Source organism: Trichoderma camerunense (genome assembly GCF_050948025.1).
Source record: "Trichoderma camerunense strain CBS 138272 chromosome Unknown V8C40scaffold_3, whole genome shotgun sequence".
In the NCBI taxonomy this organism is placed as follows: Eukaryota; Fungi; Ascomycota; class Sordariomycetes; order Hypocreales; family Hypocreaceae; genus Trichoderma; species Trichoderma camerunense.
Genome location: NW_028145367.1, coordinates 518,385 through 535,794, shown reverse-complemented (window position 1 = coordinate 535,794; position 17,410 = coordinate 518,385). Strand labels below are relative to the sequence as shown.

General features: G+C 52.3%; 3 protein-coding genes across 3 annotated transcripts; 1 reads left to right on the top strand and 2 right to left on the bottom strand.

Annotated features, from left to right (window-relative positions):
- Positions 1-2,661: 2,661 nt before the first annotated feature.
- V8C40DRAFT_137538 (uncharacterized protein) lies at positions 2,662-3,303 on the bottom strand. Its single transcript, XM_083211144.1, has one exon. The coding sequence runs from the start codon at positions 3,168-3,170 to the stop codon at positions 2,739-2,741; it is 432 nt and encodes a 143-aa protein (XP_083076830.1). The 5' UTR covers positions 3,171-3,303; the 3' UTR covers positions 2,662-2,738.
- Positions 3,304-10,276: 6,973 nt separating this feature from the next.
- On the top strand, positions 10,277-12,220 carry V8C40DRAFT_272905 (T-complex protein 11-domain-containing protein; the record flags this gene model as incomplete). Its single annotated transcript, XM_083220405.1, has 1 exon — positions 10,277-12,220. One exon carries the CDS (start codon positions 10,277-10,279, stop codon positions 12,218-12,220), a length of 1,944 nt encoding a protein of 647 aa, XP_083076829.1.
- Positions 12,221-13,549: 1,329 nt separating this feature from the next.
- V8C40DRAFT_235052 (Up-regulated during septation-domain-containing protein) lies at positions 13,550-17,400 on the bottom strand. Its single transcript, XM_083213774.1, has 3 exons — positions 16,767-17,400; positions 14,107-16,710; positions 13,550-14,036 (listed from the first exon to the last, which is right to left on the bottom strand). Exons 1-3 carry the CDS (start codon positions 16,917-16,919, stop codon positions 13,944-13,946), a joined length of 2,850 nt encoding a protein of 949 aa, XP_083076828.1. The 5' UTR covers positions 16,920-17,400; the 3' UTR covers positions 13,550-13,943.
- Positions 17,401-17,410: the final 10 nt, after the last annotated feature.

Here is a 17,410-nt window from a genome sequence, read left to right as displayed (position 1 = left end):
CTCATGTTTTGTTTTTGCCTTTTCACATGCAAGCAAGGCTTACGCACTCCCACGGCTAGCAATTAGAAATAAAGAAACGCTAGGGCAAAATCAATCCGCACGGCCTCACACATTTGAGCACCTCAGCATCAGGCTCATTTCTTGCATCAGGCTATCACCAAGAGCGCACGCACGGCTCCCAATCTCAACAACCTCTCTTACCGCTCTTGACGAACAACAAACCACCAACCCCCAGCATCCCAATCACATGGCCCCAATTCCCAAAACGCAGCGTAGCATCCCCAGCCGTATAAAGCTATTCGGCGCTACTACTCTGCCTTACCAGTAACAGCAGTAGCACCATCAAAGAGTGCAGTGCAGCATGAATAGCTCCAAAAAGCTCAATCTCGCAGACCCTGTGTCATCTAAAGTGTTTAGTCTCTGTACCTCGCTCACCGACATATACCGCGTCCCCCCCCTGACCCTTGGGACCCTTGACGTCAGTGGCATGACTATGTTAGCCCGGGTTATTTTATTTCGAAGCATTCCAGAAGGTCATCTCCGAGATCCTCGATGTTGCCAATCTGACTAAGTGCATAACCGCGGCGCCGGGGTATCGCTGCTAACAAAGCTCAATTGAAAGGCTGCCTTGAGCAGAAGAGGAAGCTCGTTTGAACCCCAAATCCCCAAAGTATCCCCTGGGACGAAACAACTTTCCGCCTGAAGGTTGCCAGTGAGCTAACCAAAACCTCAAAAGGGCCTGCTGCAGTTTCGCGATATGTAGTGAGGTGTACTCGTAGGCCAGAGCTGGAGAACGCGTGGCGATCAAGATCTCACGAGTCTTCATCCTTCCAGCCTCTCTTTCTCGTCCCTCTCCTTATTGTACAGCACATCACAGCACCTGTACTCGTATGCTCCTTTTTGCAGGCGACTCCACCAGCGTCGGTGTCCTCGGGCCTGCAGAAGCGAAGTGTTCCCAACTGGACGGTCATTTCTAACTTACATAGCGGAAATGCGTTGAGCGCGCCGCTGAGCCTGAGAGCGGTGGAACCCAATCCTGGTCTTTGCTTTGGCCTAAACAGACACACCGTGCCAGTCTTTTTCCCATGGCAGGCTTTCAATGCTCTCTCACTTGACGCCAATTGGTAAAACCGTTGACTCGTTCAGACTCACACTCACGCTCACACACACACAACAATATCTTCTTGGGTGGGTAGAATCGTTATGGCGCTTGGTTTGCCCTGGTGCTGAGGCATCAGCCGTATCATACTCGTACTAGCGGGATCGGCAAGACCACACCAAGCCCCCGTCCGTCCCCCGAAACCAGAAAAAAAGAAACGCGGCTCTCCGGTGTCTTCGTGAAACGGCCTGAGGGTCTGACCCAGCAGGAGCGTATAGTTGTACTGTACTTGGCGTCTCGAATGGGGCAGCATTCTCTAGTACCTCTACTTGTGTGAAGCTTCTGCTGGCAAAAAGGCAGTCTACAACTCAAAAAATGGAAGAGAGGGAGAACAGGAGAAGTGGAACTGACGAAAGTGGAGAGCCAAGAGACTATCCAGGAATCTGCATGCATGTCATTGCCTACTTGTACAAGTATCGCTGTTCAGTGCTGACGGTAGGACAGTACGGCGTGTTTCGTACCGGTCTCCCGACATCTTTGATCTAGGGCAAGGATGTGATATCCCCCATGCTTCAGCCTTTACTCGTAGCCGCAGCTATGCTTCGTACTGTACTTGTACTCGTAGCTGGCGGACAGATTTCTAAGTCGTTTTGTTCACCCTGCCAACTGCTTTTCAACTCACGCATCTAGTCCGAATAAGTGGACTCAATAGGACCCTTGCCCACCAGCGATGGGAGAGGAATGATCTTCATCTAACACCCGATGTATGGTTAAAGTGTTGGCTCGGATGGCCAGTTCAGGCACTCCCGCATATAACGGGTTCAGTATTTCCGTGGCCTGAACATTAATTATGATAGTCTGATCATGCCATGATGATCGGCATACCATACCAACTCACTCCTTTGCCCTAGCCCTTTCGGGGCTCAAGGGATGTCTTTCATATCAATGGATAGGCCAACAACGCTTCCTCCATCTAGAATACTACTTCTAGGCTAGATAGATGGCGTCGACGGCGGTTTTGCCGTGTCTCGTACCGAGCTAGGGCCCTTTTATCAATCAGCGAAGTGGTCTTTTCAGCTTCCTTTGATGCTGACTGATTCGCCGTGTACACCGTATATACGGCGGGAGAAAGAAAGATGTGAGCGAAAAGCGGCTCGCAGATCCACTCCCACATGGAAAAGTTCCAGAAAGGAGAGTGAAAAAACCATGGCGCCACTGATAATTTTTTTTTTCAGCCATGCCGTTGTTGTTCATAATTGCGGCTGGAGGAGCGCCGAGTCATGGTCGCGTTCCATACTCACGACTCAAGGGGCGCAAAATATGCAACCCGATATCATAGCAGTGGGTGCCCGTCTGGACCTGGAAGCTTCGGAAAGCTGCAGCCACGGCTCCCGCTCTGCATGTTCGGTAGCCTGGCCAGGAAAGGTGTTTGAGAATCGAACATCGAGGTACAGATACTGTGGGAAATCGCGGTATTCGGCATAAATTTGTAGGACAGTGGCGTTAAAGTGTAATTGCCAACTAATCTCCCGAATTGGAAGTCGTTCGCCGTCAAACAGCGCCGCGGCTTCACGATGCTGTGACCCTGAGCCGATGCAGCAAAGAGGCAGGGAAATGGGAACACTTTCGGGTGATCCAATTATATGATAACAAAAGATACTTGCCTTGGTAATAATATCAGATGCTGGAAGAAGACAGCAAAAATGGATAACAGATACTGGAAGGGACAGATGAGTAGATATGCCTTCTGTGCCTCTCGCCGTGACGCCTGAGCTGGAGTCGCTGAGAGTGTTGGATGGCCACTCTCTAGAATTACAGAGAGACGGCTATGATGTTTATTATTGATGAAACTTTGCAACCTTTCCCACATGGCAGATGAGGGCAAGGAGAACGAGACATAACCTGAAAAATTATTGGCCAATAGCAGGGCGCGGCTGCAAACTCCTACAGAAAGGCTGAACTTGAGACATGTGCGGTGACACAGCGTGTAGCACAGCGTGTAGCACAGGCTCACCCCGTCCGAGCAACAAACAGAAACCGACGTTGCAGAAGCTAAATACGGCGACAGCATTGCCCTTTTGGGCGCAATGCAGCAACAGCCAACGAATAATTGGCTCGGTGGCTACAACATCTTCCCGATGCCGACTCCATAGCGGTTGCTGAAGACGGCTTCGGCTCGCCATCGACTTGTGGTTGTTACACAGAGCACACACGGGGATTGGCGGGCCACCGGCGCCCATTGGTACAAACTTGCGGCCGACGGCAGATTTACACTTATACGGGCCAAGGTGAGGGAGCGAACGATTTGCTACCAAGATTCGGGCCTGTAACTGAAAATGTGCTTCGGGTGGGGCGTCGAAAACATGAGTTTGGGATTGCGGGAGCTGTCGTCATCTGGCTGGAGTCACCTTATCCAGACTCGAGCCTGTCAGATGAGTGACCTTGAAAGCGTCCGCATGCGTTATCCTAGGCCGTCCAGTGCTATTGCGCCTGGCCATCACGGGACCCCTAGGGAGAGCTCTTTTGGGTGTGGTGCATCTACGGGTTCTGCTGCTGGGCGCACAACGCAAGCCTGAGATTGACGGGTAGAGAAAAAAGCGACGATGGCTTAGGCGCTATCACTAGCCGGCGAGGCCTGGTGTTGCACGGCGCGTGGTGCATTGAATGGGTGGAGAGGACAGACAAGGTGCGCATCCCCCCAAGAGCAGTTGAGCAGCTCATTTGCAGCTCATGCTGCCTAGCGGCCACGAGTGCTGCAGCGACGACCAGACATGAATATGTGCTTGGATGGGGTCAAGAATAGCCCAACTGGCTCCGTCTCGTCCTAGCCGTGGCAGTCTGACAATGCCCCCGTGACCCCCAAGTGGATGTCGCCTGTTTGTCCATCTGCACCAGCGCCCAGCTGCGCTTCTCCTGGTGCACCTCTGCCTTAGCAGCGTCTACTTGGTTCGTTTGAGCGCAGGTAGGGTGGCAGACCTCGGTTTGTCTGTAGCAGTCGGTAGCGGCGGCTGCAGCACTCACTGCATAATCCCTCTTCAGGGCGACAGCCGCAAGGATATGTCTCGTCGAGCCGTATGCACGATGACGGACGGCCAAGGGAGCAGGAGAAACATTGGAGTCAGATCCATGGCCACGATACAGTGCAAGCCCAGATACGAATAAGCAAGGCGGAACGGACTGTAGCAACAGCGCGTGTTTTCTGGCTGCCGAGGCGTGAGTGAGTCAACTAGGGCGCAGCAGAGATGTCTGGGACCTGAGTAAGGCGCCAGGTAGCTCTACCTCCCAAGGTGGTGCGGTCCGCTCGGTAGTACTAGTACTAGTACGAAGGCCAATCTCGGCACTCCGTGGCTGTTCGATGAAGTCATGCTATCCACTCGGATCTGGCGAGTCTACTGTACGGCGAGGGAGCTTGCTTTGTGTTTCGAACACCTTGTTGTCATCTTGGTTGCCGTGTGCGTTCGTGCGTTGTTTTCCCTTTGGAGGGGTCGGTAAGCCAAAAGTCAGCAGAGGGGCGGGGAAGGGCAGCAGTCAAGAGGCGGGTCTGCATAAGAGGGATGTCGAGATGGTGTCGAGGGAAAAACGAGAGCGATGGGCGAGGCAAGAGACGATGGCTTAACTATTGTAAGCGCATTGCTGGTGCGTTTCACGCCTCGCTGGTGGTCGGTGTACTTTTGCTGGCAGCGGTACGAGAACTCCGTAGAAGCGGCGGGAAAGGCGCGGTAGCAGTACGAGTCTGTAACTTGCATCGGTGAGGCCCGAGATAGAGGGGCACGGCGCTGGAGGAGTCAGAGGAAGAGTTGCGCCTCGTTGCAATGCAATCGCACGCGTGGCCGTTGCCGGCGAAATGAGCTTGGCTCTAGCCCGGCGGCGAATGAAGAAATTCGCTCGCTCGTGTAATAGCGCAACAAGACAGTGCAAGAAGATGCATTTGCTAGAGGGCCAGAGAGCAAGAGACGGGAGCCAGAGAGAGACTGGACGGAAAGTGAAGTCGGGCCCTTTTTGGCGGGTTGGTTGGGCAGGCTTGCCTTGTGGAGGTACTTGGCCCATGTACCATATCCGGGGTCTTGGGAAAAAAAGATCAAGGGATCCATCCACTCGAACATTAACCATCGCCCCTAGCGAGTGATGAATCTCGTGCCTGGATTCGGGGGATTTCGAGACGAGACTACGCCATCCCAGTGGGGGTTTTCTAGGGACTTCCGTTTTAGACTGTGCGCGAGTCTGCGGCCCGTGCTAAATGAAGGCCAAGGGACGGAACATGGAATTCCCTCCCATGGCGCTGCGTGCACACTAGACTAGGCGGTACTAGCAGATATTGAGAGTATCAGGGTAGGCGGCTCAGTTGGGCTAATGCCCTCAGCGTATGAGCGCTACGGCTAGCAGTGCTACCTCACCTCTGGACCTGATGCAGCAATCCAGATTGCTTCCATTACACAGTGCTGGGGCAGCAGAGAGCGAGGATTATCGCTCAAAGGGATGGGGATGGACCAGCACAGCGCATAGCCAAACCACCTGTCATATTCCACCGTCAACTTGCGCGCAGTAGCGCATACGGGACTGCATTAGGAGCTGGTGGGACGGAGGCCAGGCGGAGGTGAGAGGCAGCGACCGACTTCTCACCTCGTTTCTTTTTCCATTTTGGCCACGCCCACCCCTTTTGTGACCTCCGTCGCTCCTCGCAAGCCGCGAACTAACCCAACACCGCATGCGGCCCCGACGACCTCCCACCAACTACTAGGCGGTGGTAATATTACAGTATTTCCTTTCTTTTTTCTCTTTTACGAGCCTGCTATTTTGGACTTTCTTTGTTTTGTGCTGTGCTGTGCCTAACTCTTCTTTGACTTTGGCATGCAGCGGTCCGCAAAAGCATGGATCACGGAATAATCCGCTCGGCCCTGGCCAGCCTTGACAACGACATTCGATGCCGCCATGCCTAACCGGATGAAATGACTCTGGCCTCTCAACCGTTCGAAACTGCTCTCCGTTTTTTCCCTCTCTGTGTTCTTCGCTCCTAGCGCTGGTCGCTCTTTGTACCTCTGGGGTTGGGGGTGACTGAGTACCGGTACCCAGCTGTCTGGTGCGGCGTCAAAGAGCAGGGGTCTCTCTCCAACCCCAGGGGCGCCATCCAATTGGCGGCGACCCCTGGAGCATGTCTCGTCTAGGCAAGCAGAGCAAATAGCCGTGGGTGCTGTATTGTTGCCCAAGTGCCGCCTTTTCTCCAAGCGAACAAACGGAGCGAATAGCAGGCTACGGAATGGCGTTCCGAGTACGGAGTACGGAGAGCACATCCGTGTTGGACCCCGTCCCATGCCTTGCCTTTGGTAAATGAGCAATATGCAGCCAGCTCAATTCGACTCTTGCTCACTGCTTCTTGTTCCGTTCTTCTTTGTGAAAGTGGCTATCAACACCCCAGCAATTGAGCTGTTCAAGGATCACAAGGAGATGCGGAGGAACCACCACATGACTTGTCTTCCTTGTGCTTCTCGCAGTCGCCATTACCGCTACGTTTCTATAATGTCTTCTACTATCACCACTGCTATCATTACAGGTCCGTTCTTGGAATATCCATCTGCCAATACTATCACCGTGCATTTGAATTTGGGGCACGGCACGCTTGATAGCCAATCCCTTTTTCTTTCAGTTCCTTTCTAGCAATTCCATTGCCAATCAGAAGGGTCGACAGACAGGGCAATGCAATGCGACAATTTATGACTTGGATACCCCAAGATCCAGGACAACTACGTGGCCCCATGAATAATTATAGAAGGTGTACGGAGTATGGAGTAGCATTAACCTCACCCGCTACTGGTATCTTATCGAGTGTCATCCCACACTACAAGGGGTTACCCTGTTAGCTTGGGTCGTTTGCCGTCTCTCGTTTCTTTTCCCAGTGGCCAGCTGCGCTAAGGCAACGTTTGGGTGCTTGTACAGGTACGGCATACCGGTATGTCAGCTGGTGGCAAAAGGCGCTCTCAATTGTTCATCGTCTGTCTGGGCTGGAGTACCTTGGGTGCGGCCCCGGCTCGCTCTTTGGTCGGAGCCGGTGGAATGGCAAATGAAACGGAGATATACCGGCAACACGGCCGTGCGATTGGAAGACCGAGGAAAACGCTTAATTGGGCAGGACAAAGAAAAGCAGATGAAAAAGTTTTCCGATTCCATTGTCCTAGTGGCGCTGCGATGTGGCACTTGGCTGCGTGACAGGCTGTCATGTTGCGCCGCTGAGGTACTGCTAGTGCAGACGGGCATCTAGCGGCAGCAGTGCAAAGTGCAAAGGCTGGGCTTTTTGCACTGGTTGGCTTCTGAAGTTTGCAGTGCAGACAAACATTGGGCCCTTGGTTGGGATTGGGGATAAGGCCGCGGTGCAACTGGAATGACCAATACGAAGACTGTCCGCCACCAGCGCCGAAAAAAGTCGACGGTGATTAATAAGAAACCACCTGCACCAAGCGGCAGACCCCCCTCTTGCACGCCATTCGATTCGATTGCGATATCTCATGCCTAGCCGCTGCAGGGCATCGAGCCAGACGATAGACGTGGCAAGACGAGACGACTAGTCGGGCATAACAATACGACGGTGATGAAATAAAACATACGACTATGCTGCACAGGCCGGCTGCTGGACTGGACACTGCTGGACTGGACACTGGACTGGACGGGGAATGGCAATGGCACCTCGGCCGTTTCACGCCTGATGCTCGGGCTGCCTTTGGCATCTTTCGCCCTTTGGCGTTTTGCGGTTTGGCTGATTGGCCGTCCGCCTCCCTTCCAGAGGCCTTCCATCTCCCCTTAGTCATGGTCCGAATTCCGCCCTTTGTGTTTTGAGGCGCGGCGTTTGGCCTCGGGCTTGCATAGTGACCATGCAAGGGCTGGTCGCTACGGAGAGCAACTTACGGTGTACCCACATCAGACTGGACGCTCTTCGCTCTGTACGAGTCCCAGCACTGTCCACACGTCCACACCTCTCAGCACACACAATTGGAAGGGTGAGCGTGAGCATGCCAGCAGCCGCCCAGGACGCACAGTGTGGTGTCCCAAAAGGGTCTCCGTCTTCCCCCACGCCTCACCCTCACCCTCAACCAGCCCAGCGTGGCCGGGATGTTCAGGTACTCGTACATGTGCCTGCAAGTACCGTGACCTGTTGCTAAGCTGCCCCCCCCTGTGCAGGTGGCTTGAGGTGAACCAGCAAGTATGTCGCCCCCTCCGGAAGCCCCAGCGCTGTGGTTGTTGTTCCCATTGAAGTTGAGTTGAGGCCATGCGTCAGCGCCGATAGCGCCTTCACAGCGGCTTTTGCCTGGGCTTTTTGCCAGTCGAGCGCCGTGTGATGCCGTACCCACACACCTTTTCTTTGAACTTTTTTTTTTTCTTTTTTCTTTTTTTATGGACTGGATGGATTGATGTTTCTTTTTTTGCCTTGCCGCGTGATAGTGTAGGGAAGTACCTGCTTCGTACATACAAGTGGCCAACAAAGCCCATGTACTCGACTACCTACCTTCAAGGTTGGTTAGTGGTACCATCCATGGAAGTAATATTACTGCTGCCGGGCAAGTATTCCGCAGTCGTAGCGCCACTCACGCTGTACGAGCAGGTGCCCGTCCGAGTATGGTACTCGTAATACTCTGCATCAAAATGCAAATTCAATTTCAAATGGATGTACAGTAATGGAACCAGACATCAAATAACTTCGAGTGTCGCAGTAGCTGCTCCCTCCAACCCTCCCTCGGCGCTGCACCGGAGAGGCAACGTACCGGTACATGCGCTCATATGCACGGAGTACCGTCCTCGCTGTGCGCTGGATCATGGCCCCTACCGGTAGCGCCCTGGCTGCTGCCGCATTTGCACCGTCAGAAAAGGTGCCAGCCCAGGTACCCGCTACCTCGCTCTCCCCGGCCCCAAGCCCGCATTGCCACGCTGCCACGCCAACTCTTGGGCGCCCACCGCCAGGTATGCGGTACTTCAGGCACACCTAAGATTGCAGTCCTCCCTCCGCGAGGCCACTAAAGCGCTAGCCCTTCAGGAGGTCTCTTGGGCCTGCATGCGCCAGTGCTGGGTGACCTCGTACATGTACTTGTGTCGTTAGGCCCGAGTACAGGTACCGGTGCAGGTACCGGCCATGCCTTGTTGCCATGCCTCTACCTCCCACCTCCTAGGCTCTCCCCCATACCTGACGAGTAAAGGTACCTCCGGATCCTGGATATATGTCCCTGCCATCCTCGTGCCATCTCCGTTTCCCAGGGTCCCGTCTTTCCGCTCCTTTTTCTTTTTGCTAGCAACTAGATTAGTCCTGCTGCAAGACGCCTCCTACAAGTACAAGACTTGACTAATTGTCCTCCATACTTTTCCTCTTCCTTCTTTTTTCCTTCTCTTCTTCTACCCTCCCCCCCCGTCTCTTCTTCTTCTCTTCTTTTCATCTCACATCCCATCTCTCGACTCTCGGTCTCTCAACTCTCAACCACCTCTCTTTACTTGCTTGCTGCATATACACCACCTTCACTTGGCGTATCCTCGTGCTTGTGCTTGACTTTCACCTTTCACCAAGGCTCCTTTCTTCGAACCCGGCTTTGTCTTGTTAGCGAGAATTGCCTAACAGCGAATTCGTTTTGAATTGGACTGGGTTTCTTTCAGCCTTAGATCTGGCGGATCAGTTTAGAAATCAAAGAGACAAAAGGAACAATACCGAGTCCCGGACCTATCCTCAACCGCATATCATATCTACCTTGCTTTATACTCTCAACAAAGTACGTATACACACGTTCAACAAAGCCAACCTCAAGCCCAATCGGCATTCAGCTCTCAACTGTACCATCTCCGGCACTTGGACGGCGCTCCGCCCCTGAAAGAGACGTCCTTTCTTTGTGGGCTTGCTGGACACTCAAAGAGCCAAGGCGTGGTAACCTTGAGTGGTCGACTGGATCTGCTGATAACCGCCTCTTTTCTTTAAATCGGTTACGCTTTTCATGAGAGGCTTGGCGTAAGACCTGGTACAAGATAAATGCTAACCATCAGCTCTTTACAGTCGAGGTCATACACTCACTAGAACCAGCTCTTCTCGCCTTTACCAAACTAGAAGCGGCTTCATTCACACCACGCTGATATCAGCAGCCACGAAACTACAACACTTCGCATAGACTATAGAACTCTCGATTTCGACGCCGTCACATTTCAACAACCGCAAAGATGGTACCGGAGCAGGAGACAGGAGGATCGATAGAGCGATCCCGAAGGCAGTTGTCAACCTCGGCCCCCTGCCCACCCAAGAACGACGCAGAGCCTATAAAGGAGTCCGAAGTCGCTCCAGTGAGCCAGGAGGAGACGGCACAGGAGATTGCACAATCATCACAGGTCTCGCCTCGACAGTGTCAGGCCCCTGAGTCTGCACCCCTAACCCGCAATCCCTCGTCAGACTCTGCTATCTCTGTGGGCACCTCAGCCGCCTCCAGCCCAGAGCCTAGCCTTCCATCTTCATTACACACGCTACCTCTGGAACCTCCCGTCACAAGGGCTACGCTGAGCGAGCTGGACGTTTCCAAGATCATTCACAACCCCAAGCTTCGCCACGACATCAACTTCGACCCAGAGCTTCACTTCCGCCCCAATCTGGATGGTGAAAAGGGTCGCAGAAAGCAGGACAAGGCAAATCAGTTCTGGAAGACGCTGAAGCAGGAGCTGTCAGAGTTCATCATCGACAGGCCTACATTCATTTACAAGCATGGCGAGACCGACGAGTGGACTCTGCCCATCCTGCTGAAGGCCGTCAAGGACATTATCCAGACACTGGTTCCCCAGCGAGACCGCCAATTCCTGGATGAGGGCCTCAACGTCGAGCTCCTCATGCAGCAGTTCCACAAGGGCGTTGCCGATCTGGAGAAGCTTGCCCTGTGGCTCTCACGTGTGCTGAAATCACACTGCGCGCCCATGCGTGATGAGTGGGTTGACACCATGTACAACCAGCTGAGCAGTGGAAACCGAAACATGGACCTCGACGAGCTGGTTACTGGCATGCGCAGCCTGCTCAGCGTCCTCGAGGCCATGAAGCTGGACGTGGCAAATCATCAGATTCGTTGCCTGCGACCCGTCCTGATCGAGGATACCACTCACTTCGAGCAGAAGTTCTTCATCAAGAGGATGGAATCTGGCAAGACGGACATTAGCATGTCAAGGCAATGGTATAAGGAGGCCGAGCAGGCCTACACCGACAGCCGATCTCATCCTACCCAGTCATTTGGTGACATGGGTGTCTTCTTCGAGGCCCTTTCAAGGCTCATGCTTCCCTCGGCTTGGGACGAACGCCTCCCCAACACCTTCCTCTTTGATGAGGAGCGGCTGATGAAGCTGAGGGCTGACGTTCTGGATGCCATCAACCTAGAGGTGTGCATGCGTGTCTATGAGGACTTTGAGAAGATGAGCCGCCGATCTACCCCCTCGGCACCCTCATCCGAAGCGTCTTCTCACGTCGAGGACATCATGGATCGATTCGACTTTAACACACCCCCATCTATTTCTCGGCCATCAAGCGTCGTCCACAGCGCAGCAGGATCTGCTTCTTCATCTCCTCGATCCTCATTTGTCGTTCCCTCCTATGTCGCTCCCCGACAGGACTCCCAGACCAAGGCCCGTGAGCTGTTCCACACCCTGGTCGCCCTGCTGCAGACATCGCCACCTGCAAGCCAGCCCTCTGCACGATGGCAGATGATGGCTCCATCAATGGCGCTGCAAATCTTCCGATTTGTCAACCTGCCTGCCACCGCCTTGCCGGAGCTGGAGGCTAGGCTGTCTGCCGCTCTTGGCGATGTCGACGCTTGCTTCTACCGAGACGTCGAAGAGAACTTCCTCGGCCGCCTGATGGCTGATCTTGGCCATCGCGTGCGCGAGTTCAAGGGGCTCTCTGGAGTTGCCCTGTTCTCCATGGCAACTGGCGTCCGTGTCCCCAGCCGCCGCCCTGGCTCAGCGGATCGCGAATCCGATGGCCTTTCACGGGAGCCCTACGACGAGGCAAGTCTTGACGACATTGCTACTAGACTGGCACACCTTGGCATCCTTCACTGGCGCGTTTGGTCTCAGTTGGCGTATGCCGACGATGTCGACCAGATGGCGGTCGATGACGAGGCGATGCAAATCTAAGCTCTTTGCATCTTGCTTTGAGAAATGCATCACACCAATGCTTATACACTAGAACACACACACCTCCTGATACGCATACACGACATGTACAGCCCATTTGAGCATTTTCAGCAGTTTTCTCTCTCCCCATTGCGCTAGACTCGCGACTCTTCCTCCTGGCAGTTTTTTGCGCATGTTCTACTCTCCAGACACTGCTTTATCATCTTATCCCTATTTAATTCGCACCTGCTTGCCATCTTAATCTCGGAACTTTGGATTGTTTTTACTGTTTTTGTTTATGAATACGGCGTTTACTGGAACCGGGGAGGAGGCTCCAACAGTGGATTGAGTTCTTTTTGGTCCACTCGTATTGTTACGTTTTGCTCGATACCAAAGGGGCTGTTTTATGTTCATCTTTTGCTTCGGCTTTTTTTTTTTTAATTCATGTTCAAGATCATGATTTCTTATTGTTTTTATTTATTTCCGGTGTTTGGTTGCGAAGAACGCCTGCTTGTTTACCAGCAGCTAGAAATCTTTTTACATAGAGTGGTGGATCCTCCTCATAGAATGTGAGAGAGGCGGAGGAAAAGAAGGAAGAGCTTTTTTGTTGCACACGGAAGAGTAATACAAAGACAAGACAAGATAGCAAAAGTGTTAGATCAGTACACTAGACCGTTGAATCTTATCAAATACCTAATTCAAAGTTTTTTCTCTCAATTGTTGTGAATGCGTAGATCACCTTGAATATGAGAAGACGACTTAACAAGTCTCTCAATTCTATCCATCTTTGGCGCCCTTTCTCGTCTGGTTTCCCTCTATTTACCTAAATACTATAATGAGTATGTAATCTATTTTCAATGCCGTTAGGTCAGTTACCTATCGGAGAAAACGGACTTGTTTCTCTTTTTTTAAGCACTTCTTTAACTCTACACGGTAAGAAATACCACCTTATGCTCACGTTTTCTCCCCGGGTTTAAGAAACCAGTGGGCGTAGCCTTGTCTCGCTGCTTTGGGGCTTTTCGACCAATAGGGTGCAAGGCTGTTTCCTAATGCAGATAAAAAAGGACTTCTTGCTTCTTTGTAAAAGTACAGTGGGGGAGGTACTTGTACAGTACGACGTTTGTACTTGCGTGTGTGAAAGACTAATTGTAAATGATTTAGGATTCAAAGGTTTACAAGAATGAAGTCTTGGGCAGTCAGTGACTCGGAATTGAGATTGAATACTATGCAATTGGATCAATCTCAGCCTTTGAAAAGGAGTGAAAGAGGTGGCATTCATTGAGAATGAATGACTACAGGACGGGAGGGAATCATCTCAGAAGGACGTCCATTTTACACCTCTGATGAAAATAATGAACAAGTTTTTTTTTGTATTATTGAAAATAAACAATTGATCTAGTTAGTTTAGTTTATTCATCCAACCACCTTTCTTTTTTCAAATATATTCGTTATCCAAAAAATCACAGGCTCCCCCTTGTATGCCGTGAACAAATCTATCCTGGAGACAACAGACAAAACGTAGCCGCTGCTGCTCAAAGGTTGTGAGTCTATAAAGAAGAAACAGCGGGCTTAAACCATCCATATAGAGCCAAGAAGCAGATCGAAGCAAAAGCCAACCCCGAGTTGGTATTCATATACAAGAAGATTAAAAGATGAAGATAGGTGAAAGATGGCATGGCAAGAGACGCTTGATAGGGCATGGAATGAGGCGGGAAAGGGTCATTAGACCAAGGCTGGCGGTAGATTATCGTGGGCTTGGAGGAGCATTGCTTGCTGCCTGGCTCTTTTTCAGCCGAATGTACTCCTCTTCTAGCTTTCGGTACTTGGCGCGTTCCTCCTATAAACGGCATCATCGTTAGTACTGTATCTTGTGCTAGATTATTATGGACTTCTGTCAGTGCCCGTACCTTGATATCCTCGTGGAACCTCTTTCGTTCCTCTCTCATCGATGTCCTGAACTGCTCGCTGAGCAGAGCTGCTCCGGCGCCAACCTTTGTTACGCCTCCCTGGGAAACGCCCACCTTGAATCGTTCGCTGTCGAGGTCCTCCTGCAGCCTTGCAATCAGCTGTCGAGACTTCTCCAGATCCGCCTCCAAGCTGGCCTTGGCAGAGATTGCCTCGTCGGCCTTTTGCTCAAGGTCAATCTTCTCGCGCTCCGCTCCAATTGTCTCCTTTGTAATCGCCTCTAGGTCTTGTACAGTTCCCGCCAACTCCTGCTTGAGTCTTTCTACCTGGCTTGTCAGCTTGACGACTTGTTCCTGGTTGCTTAGAGCCGCTGCATCTGCCGCACGCTCGGCGCGGCTACCATATGCGCCGTCCAGCTCCGCCCTGGCAAACGTGAGCTCCGTCTTGATTTCCACCAGCGTCATATTGAGCTGCTCCAGATCTGCATCCTTTTGAGCAATTTCCTTCTCCTTGTCCGTATGGCTTGCCTTGATATTCTCCACCTCTTGCTGAAGAGCCCTGGCCATTTCTTCGGCTGCTGCCTTCTCCTTGGAGGCGCCATCAAGCTGTGAGCTTAGCTCGATGAATTTCTTATTCTCAGCTTCAAGCGCAGCAATTTGGGCCTCATATGATCCACCTCTTTCGTTGTGCGCTTGAAGGTCAGCTCCCAGAGATCTGATTTGCGCGTCTCGTGACTGGATTTCTGCCTCAAGAGATCCAATGTTTGAATTGTGGCCTTGGATCTTATCCTCAAGAGATTCGATGTGAGTGCTGCGTGCTTGAATTTCGCTCTCCAGTGACTCGACCCGGACACCATGGGCGAGCACCTCAGCCTGTAGGGATTCTGCTCGTGTGCTGTGCGTATGAATTTCCGCCTCGAGAGCCTCGATGCGATCATTACGAGCCTGGATTTCTCCCTCAAGAGAATCGACCCGGGCTTTGTGCGCTTCGGCCTCAGCCTCAAGGGACTCTGCCCTTGCAATGTTTTCTTCAACCTCGGAATCTAGAGCCTCTAATTTTGCGTCTCGCTCCTCGATGGCAGCTTGGTGGGATTCGATCTGTGCGTGTAGTGTAGCAAGCTCGGCTTCCAGGGACCCTATCTTGGCAGTATGCTTGTGTAACTCCTCTTCGCTGATGCCAGATGATGATCCCTGGGCCTTTTCAAGATCCTGTAGAGCATCGGCCAACATAGTCTGAGCGTCCATGGCATCCTTTTCAGCCCGTTCAAGCAAGAAGCGTGTCTGGTCCAGCTCCTCCTGCCTTCGTTCAATCTCCTCGTCTTTTTCGGCGTCGGTCTTGTTGTTGAGCTCACGCTGCTGTTTGATCTGTCTCTTGAGCACAGATTTTTGGTCCTTCAACGTCGAGGCTCGTTTGAAAAGCCAGTCAACCTTGGATTCAAAGGCATACAGGTTGTAAGCTTCGTCTGCGTCAAAGGCATCATCATCAGATGTATCATCGTCATCAACCAATCCCTTTTCTGCCCGCTGTCTTCGGCGCTCCTCGTTTTGCTGCCTCTTTGCAGCAAACCCGGATTGCATTCTATTCCATAGGCCCACCAAGACGGCCTCAATCCGCTCAGCAGCACCGTCATCTAGGAGGTAGTTGTTGCCGCCGCTGCTGTTTCCGCCGCCGTTACTGATGAAAGATTCCTGTTCTGCTTGCACAGCGACAAGGCCACTTTCGAGGTAGTCAAGCTGCTTCCTCAGCATGTCTCCAGGCTTTGAATCACCAGCGGCTGATTCTCTGGGAGGGTCTAGGTAGTCGCTGTTCACTTCGGGGTTGAACTTGACGATGGTTTCTCGGAGCGAGAGACTTAGACTCTCCAATTTCTGCTCCATATCGGCGACAAGATTCACCAACAGTGCATTTTCTTCCTTGGCTTTGTCGATTTCTCCACGAAGGTGAGTAGCCTGCTCTCGGACAGGCGATTTCAATGGGATATCAATGGCCGATTTTAGATGCCCTGTTTGCAGCCCTTGCATGGAATCGAGCTGGTAGAGGCTCGGGTCCTCAAAGTAGTCTTCGTCGACAGCTTGAGCTAGACTATCCCGGCTTTGAGAGTAGGTGTACAAGCTTTCGGGGCTGCCAGGGACCTCATTGCTGTTTTGCAAGGCTCGTGCTGCTGCCCTTTTGGATGCCTTGTGGGTAAGCTGGAGGATACCGGCCGTATGCTGAAGTAGACGCCTCTGGGGCCCTATGAGGTTCTTTTCAAGGTTGAAAAGTTCGCGCGACAATTCCTCGCATTTCTTCTCTGTCGTCTCCCTCTCCAGCTCGACTTCCTTAGCTCGGGGGTCATCCAGAAGCTCTTCTTCGGTTTTGCCGGCGGAATAGAGCTTGGCCATGGACACTGCTGCATCTCGATATTTCGATTGAATAGCCAGGTTGGATCTCGTAGACTCTACCCGCTGGCTTAGCAACTGACACTGTTTCTTCAGCTTATCAACCTCTTCTTGAGATAGGATTTCATATTCTTTGCTGTCGGAGAGCGCAGTTTCGGTGAGCAAGTGTACTTGAATCGGATCTTTTAGGTCGGCAAGCGATCCGTTCGGCGCATCGTTGGGATCCATCTGGGACGCGTCAATACTGTAGCCAACTTGGTGGGAGTGGCCGGCGCATAACCTACTGGCTCGAGCTGGTGGTCAGCCTGTTCGTATCCATGGACCCCGTCCTTTCCATATGCCCCTGCCATCGCATGGTCACCGTTGCTTGAAATTGGCGTATTTACGCTGGACGCCTCGTCGTCGTAGGAGCTTCGCTCCGTCTGATATCCGGTCATGTCTGGCGATCGAATTCGTCACGCGTTGGTTCGTATTAGTACATTAGATGGTGATATGTGAGCTCGAGTCTGTTGATATCGGTTCGTGCGGCTTGGCGTTAAATTCGTCAAGCAGATGGTGAGGCGTGGCCGAAGCCAAAGCCGAGGTCGTGGAGAACGAGTGTTGGATCTCTGAATGACAGAGTCACTGGCGCAAAGTCGTACTTCAAAAGACTGGCAAGCCCAGGTCCGAAGCCAGAAGCAATTAATCGAAGCTGAGACCAAAAAAAGGAGCAAGAGGAAAAAGGAAAGAAAGCAAACGACACAATGGCGCAGCGGCAGCGTCTAAGACGACGAGACAGCCGTGATTAGCCAAATTCAACAGCAGTTGGGAGTTTGCAAGTTCAATGTTGGTCCGCAGGCCGGGAGGGGGATAAAAAAGACGGAAAGGAGCTGGTGGCCACAGTTACAGGGCCCAATCGCAGATTACGGTGGACGAGGGATGCCAGGCA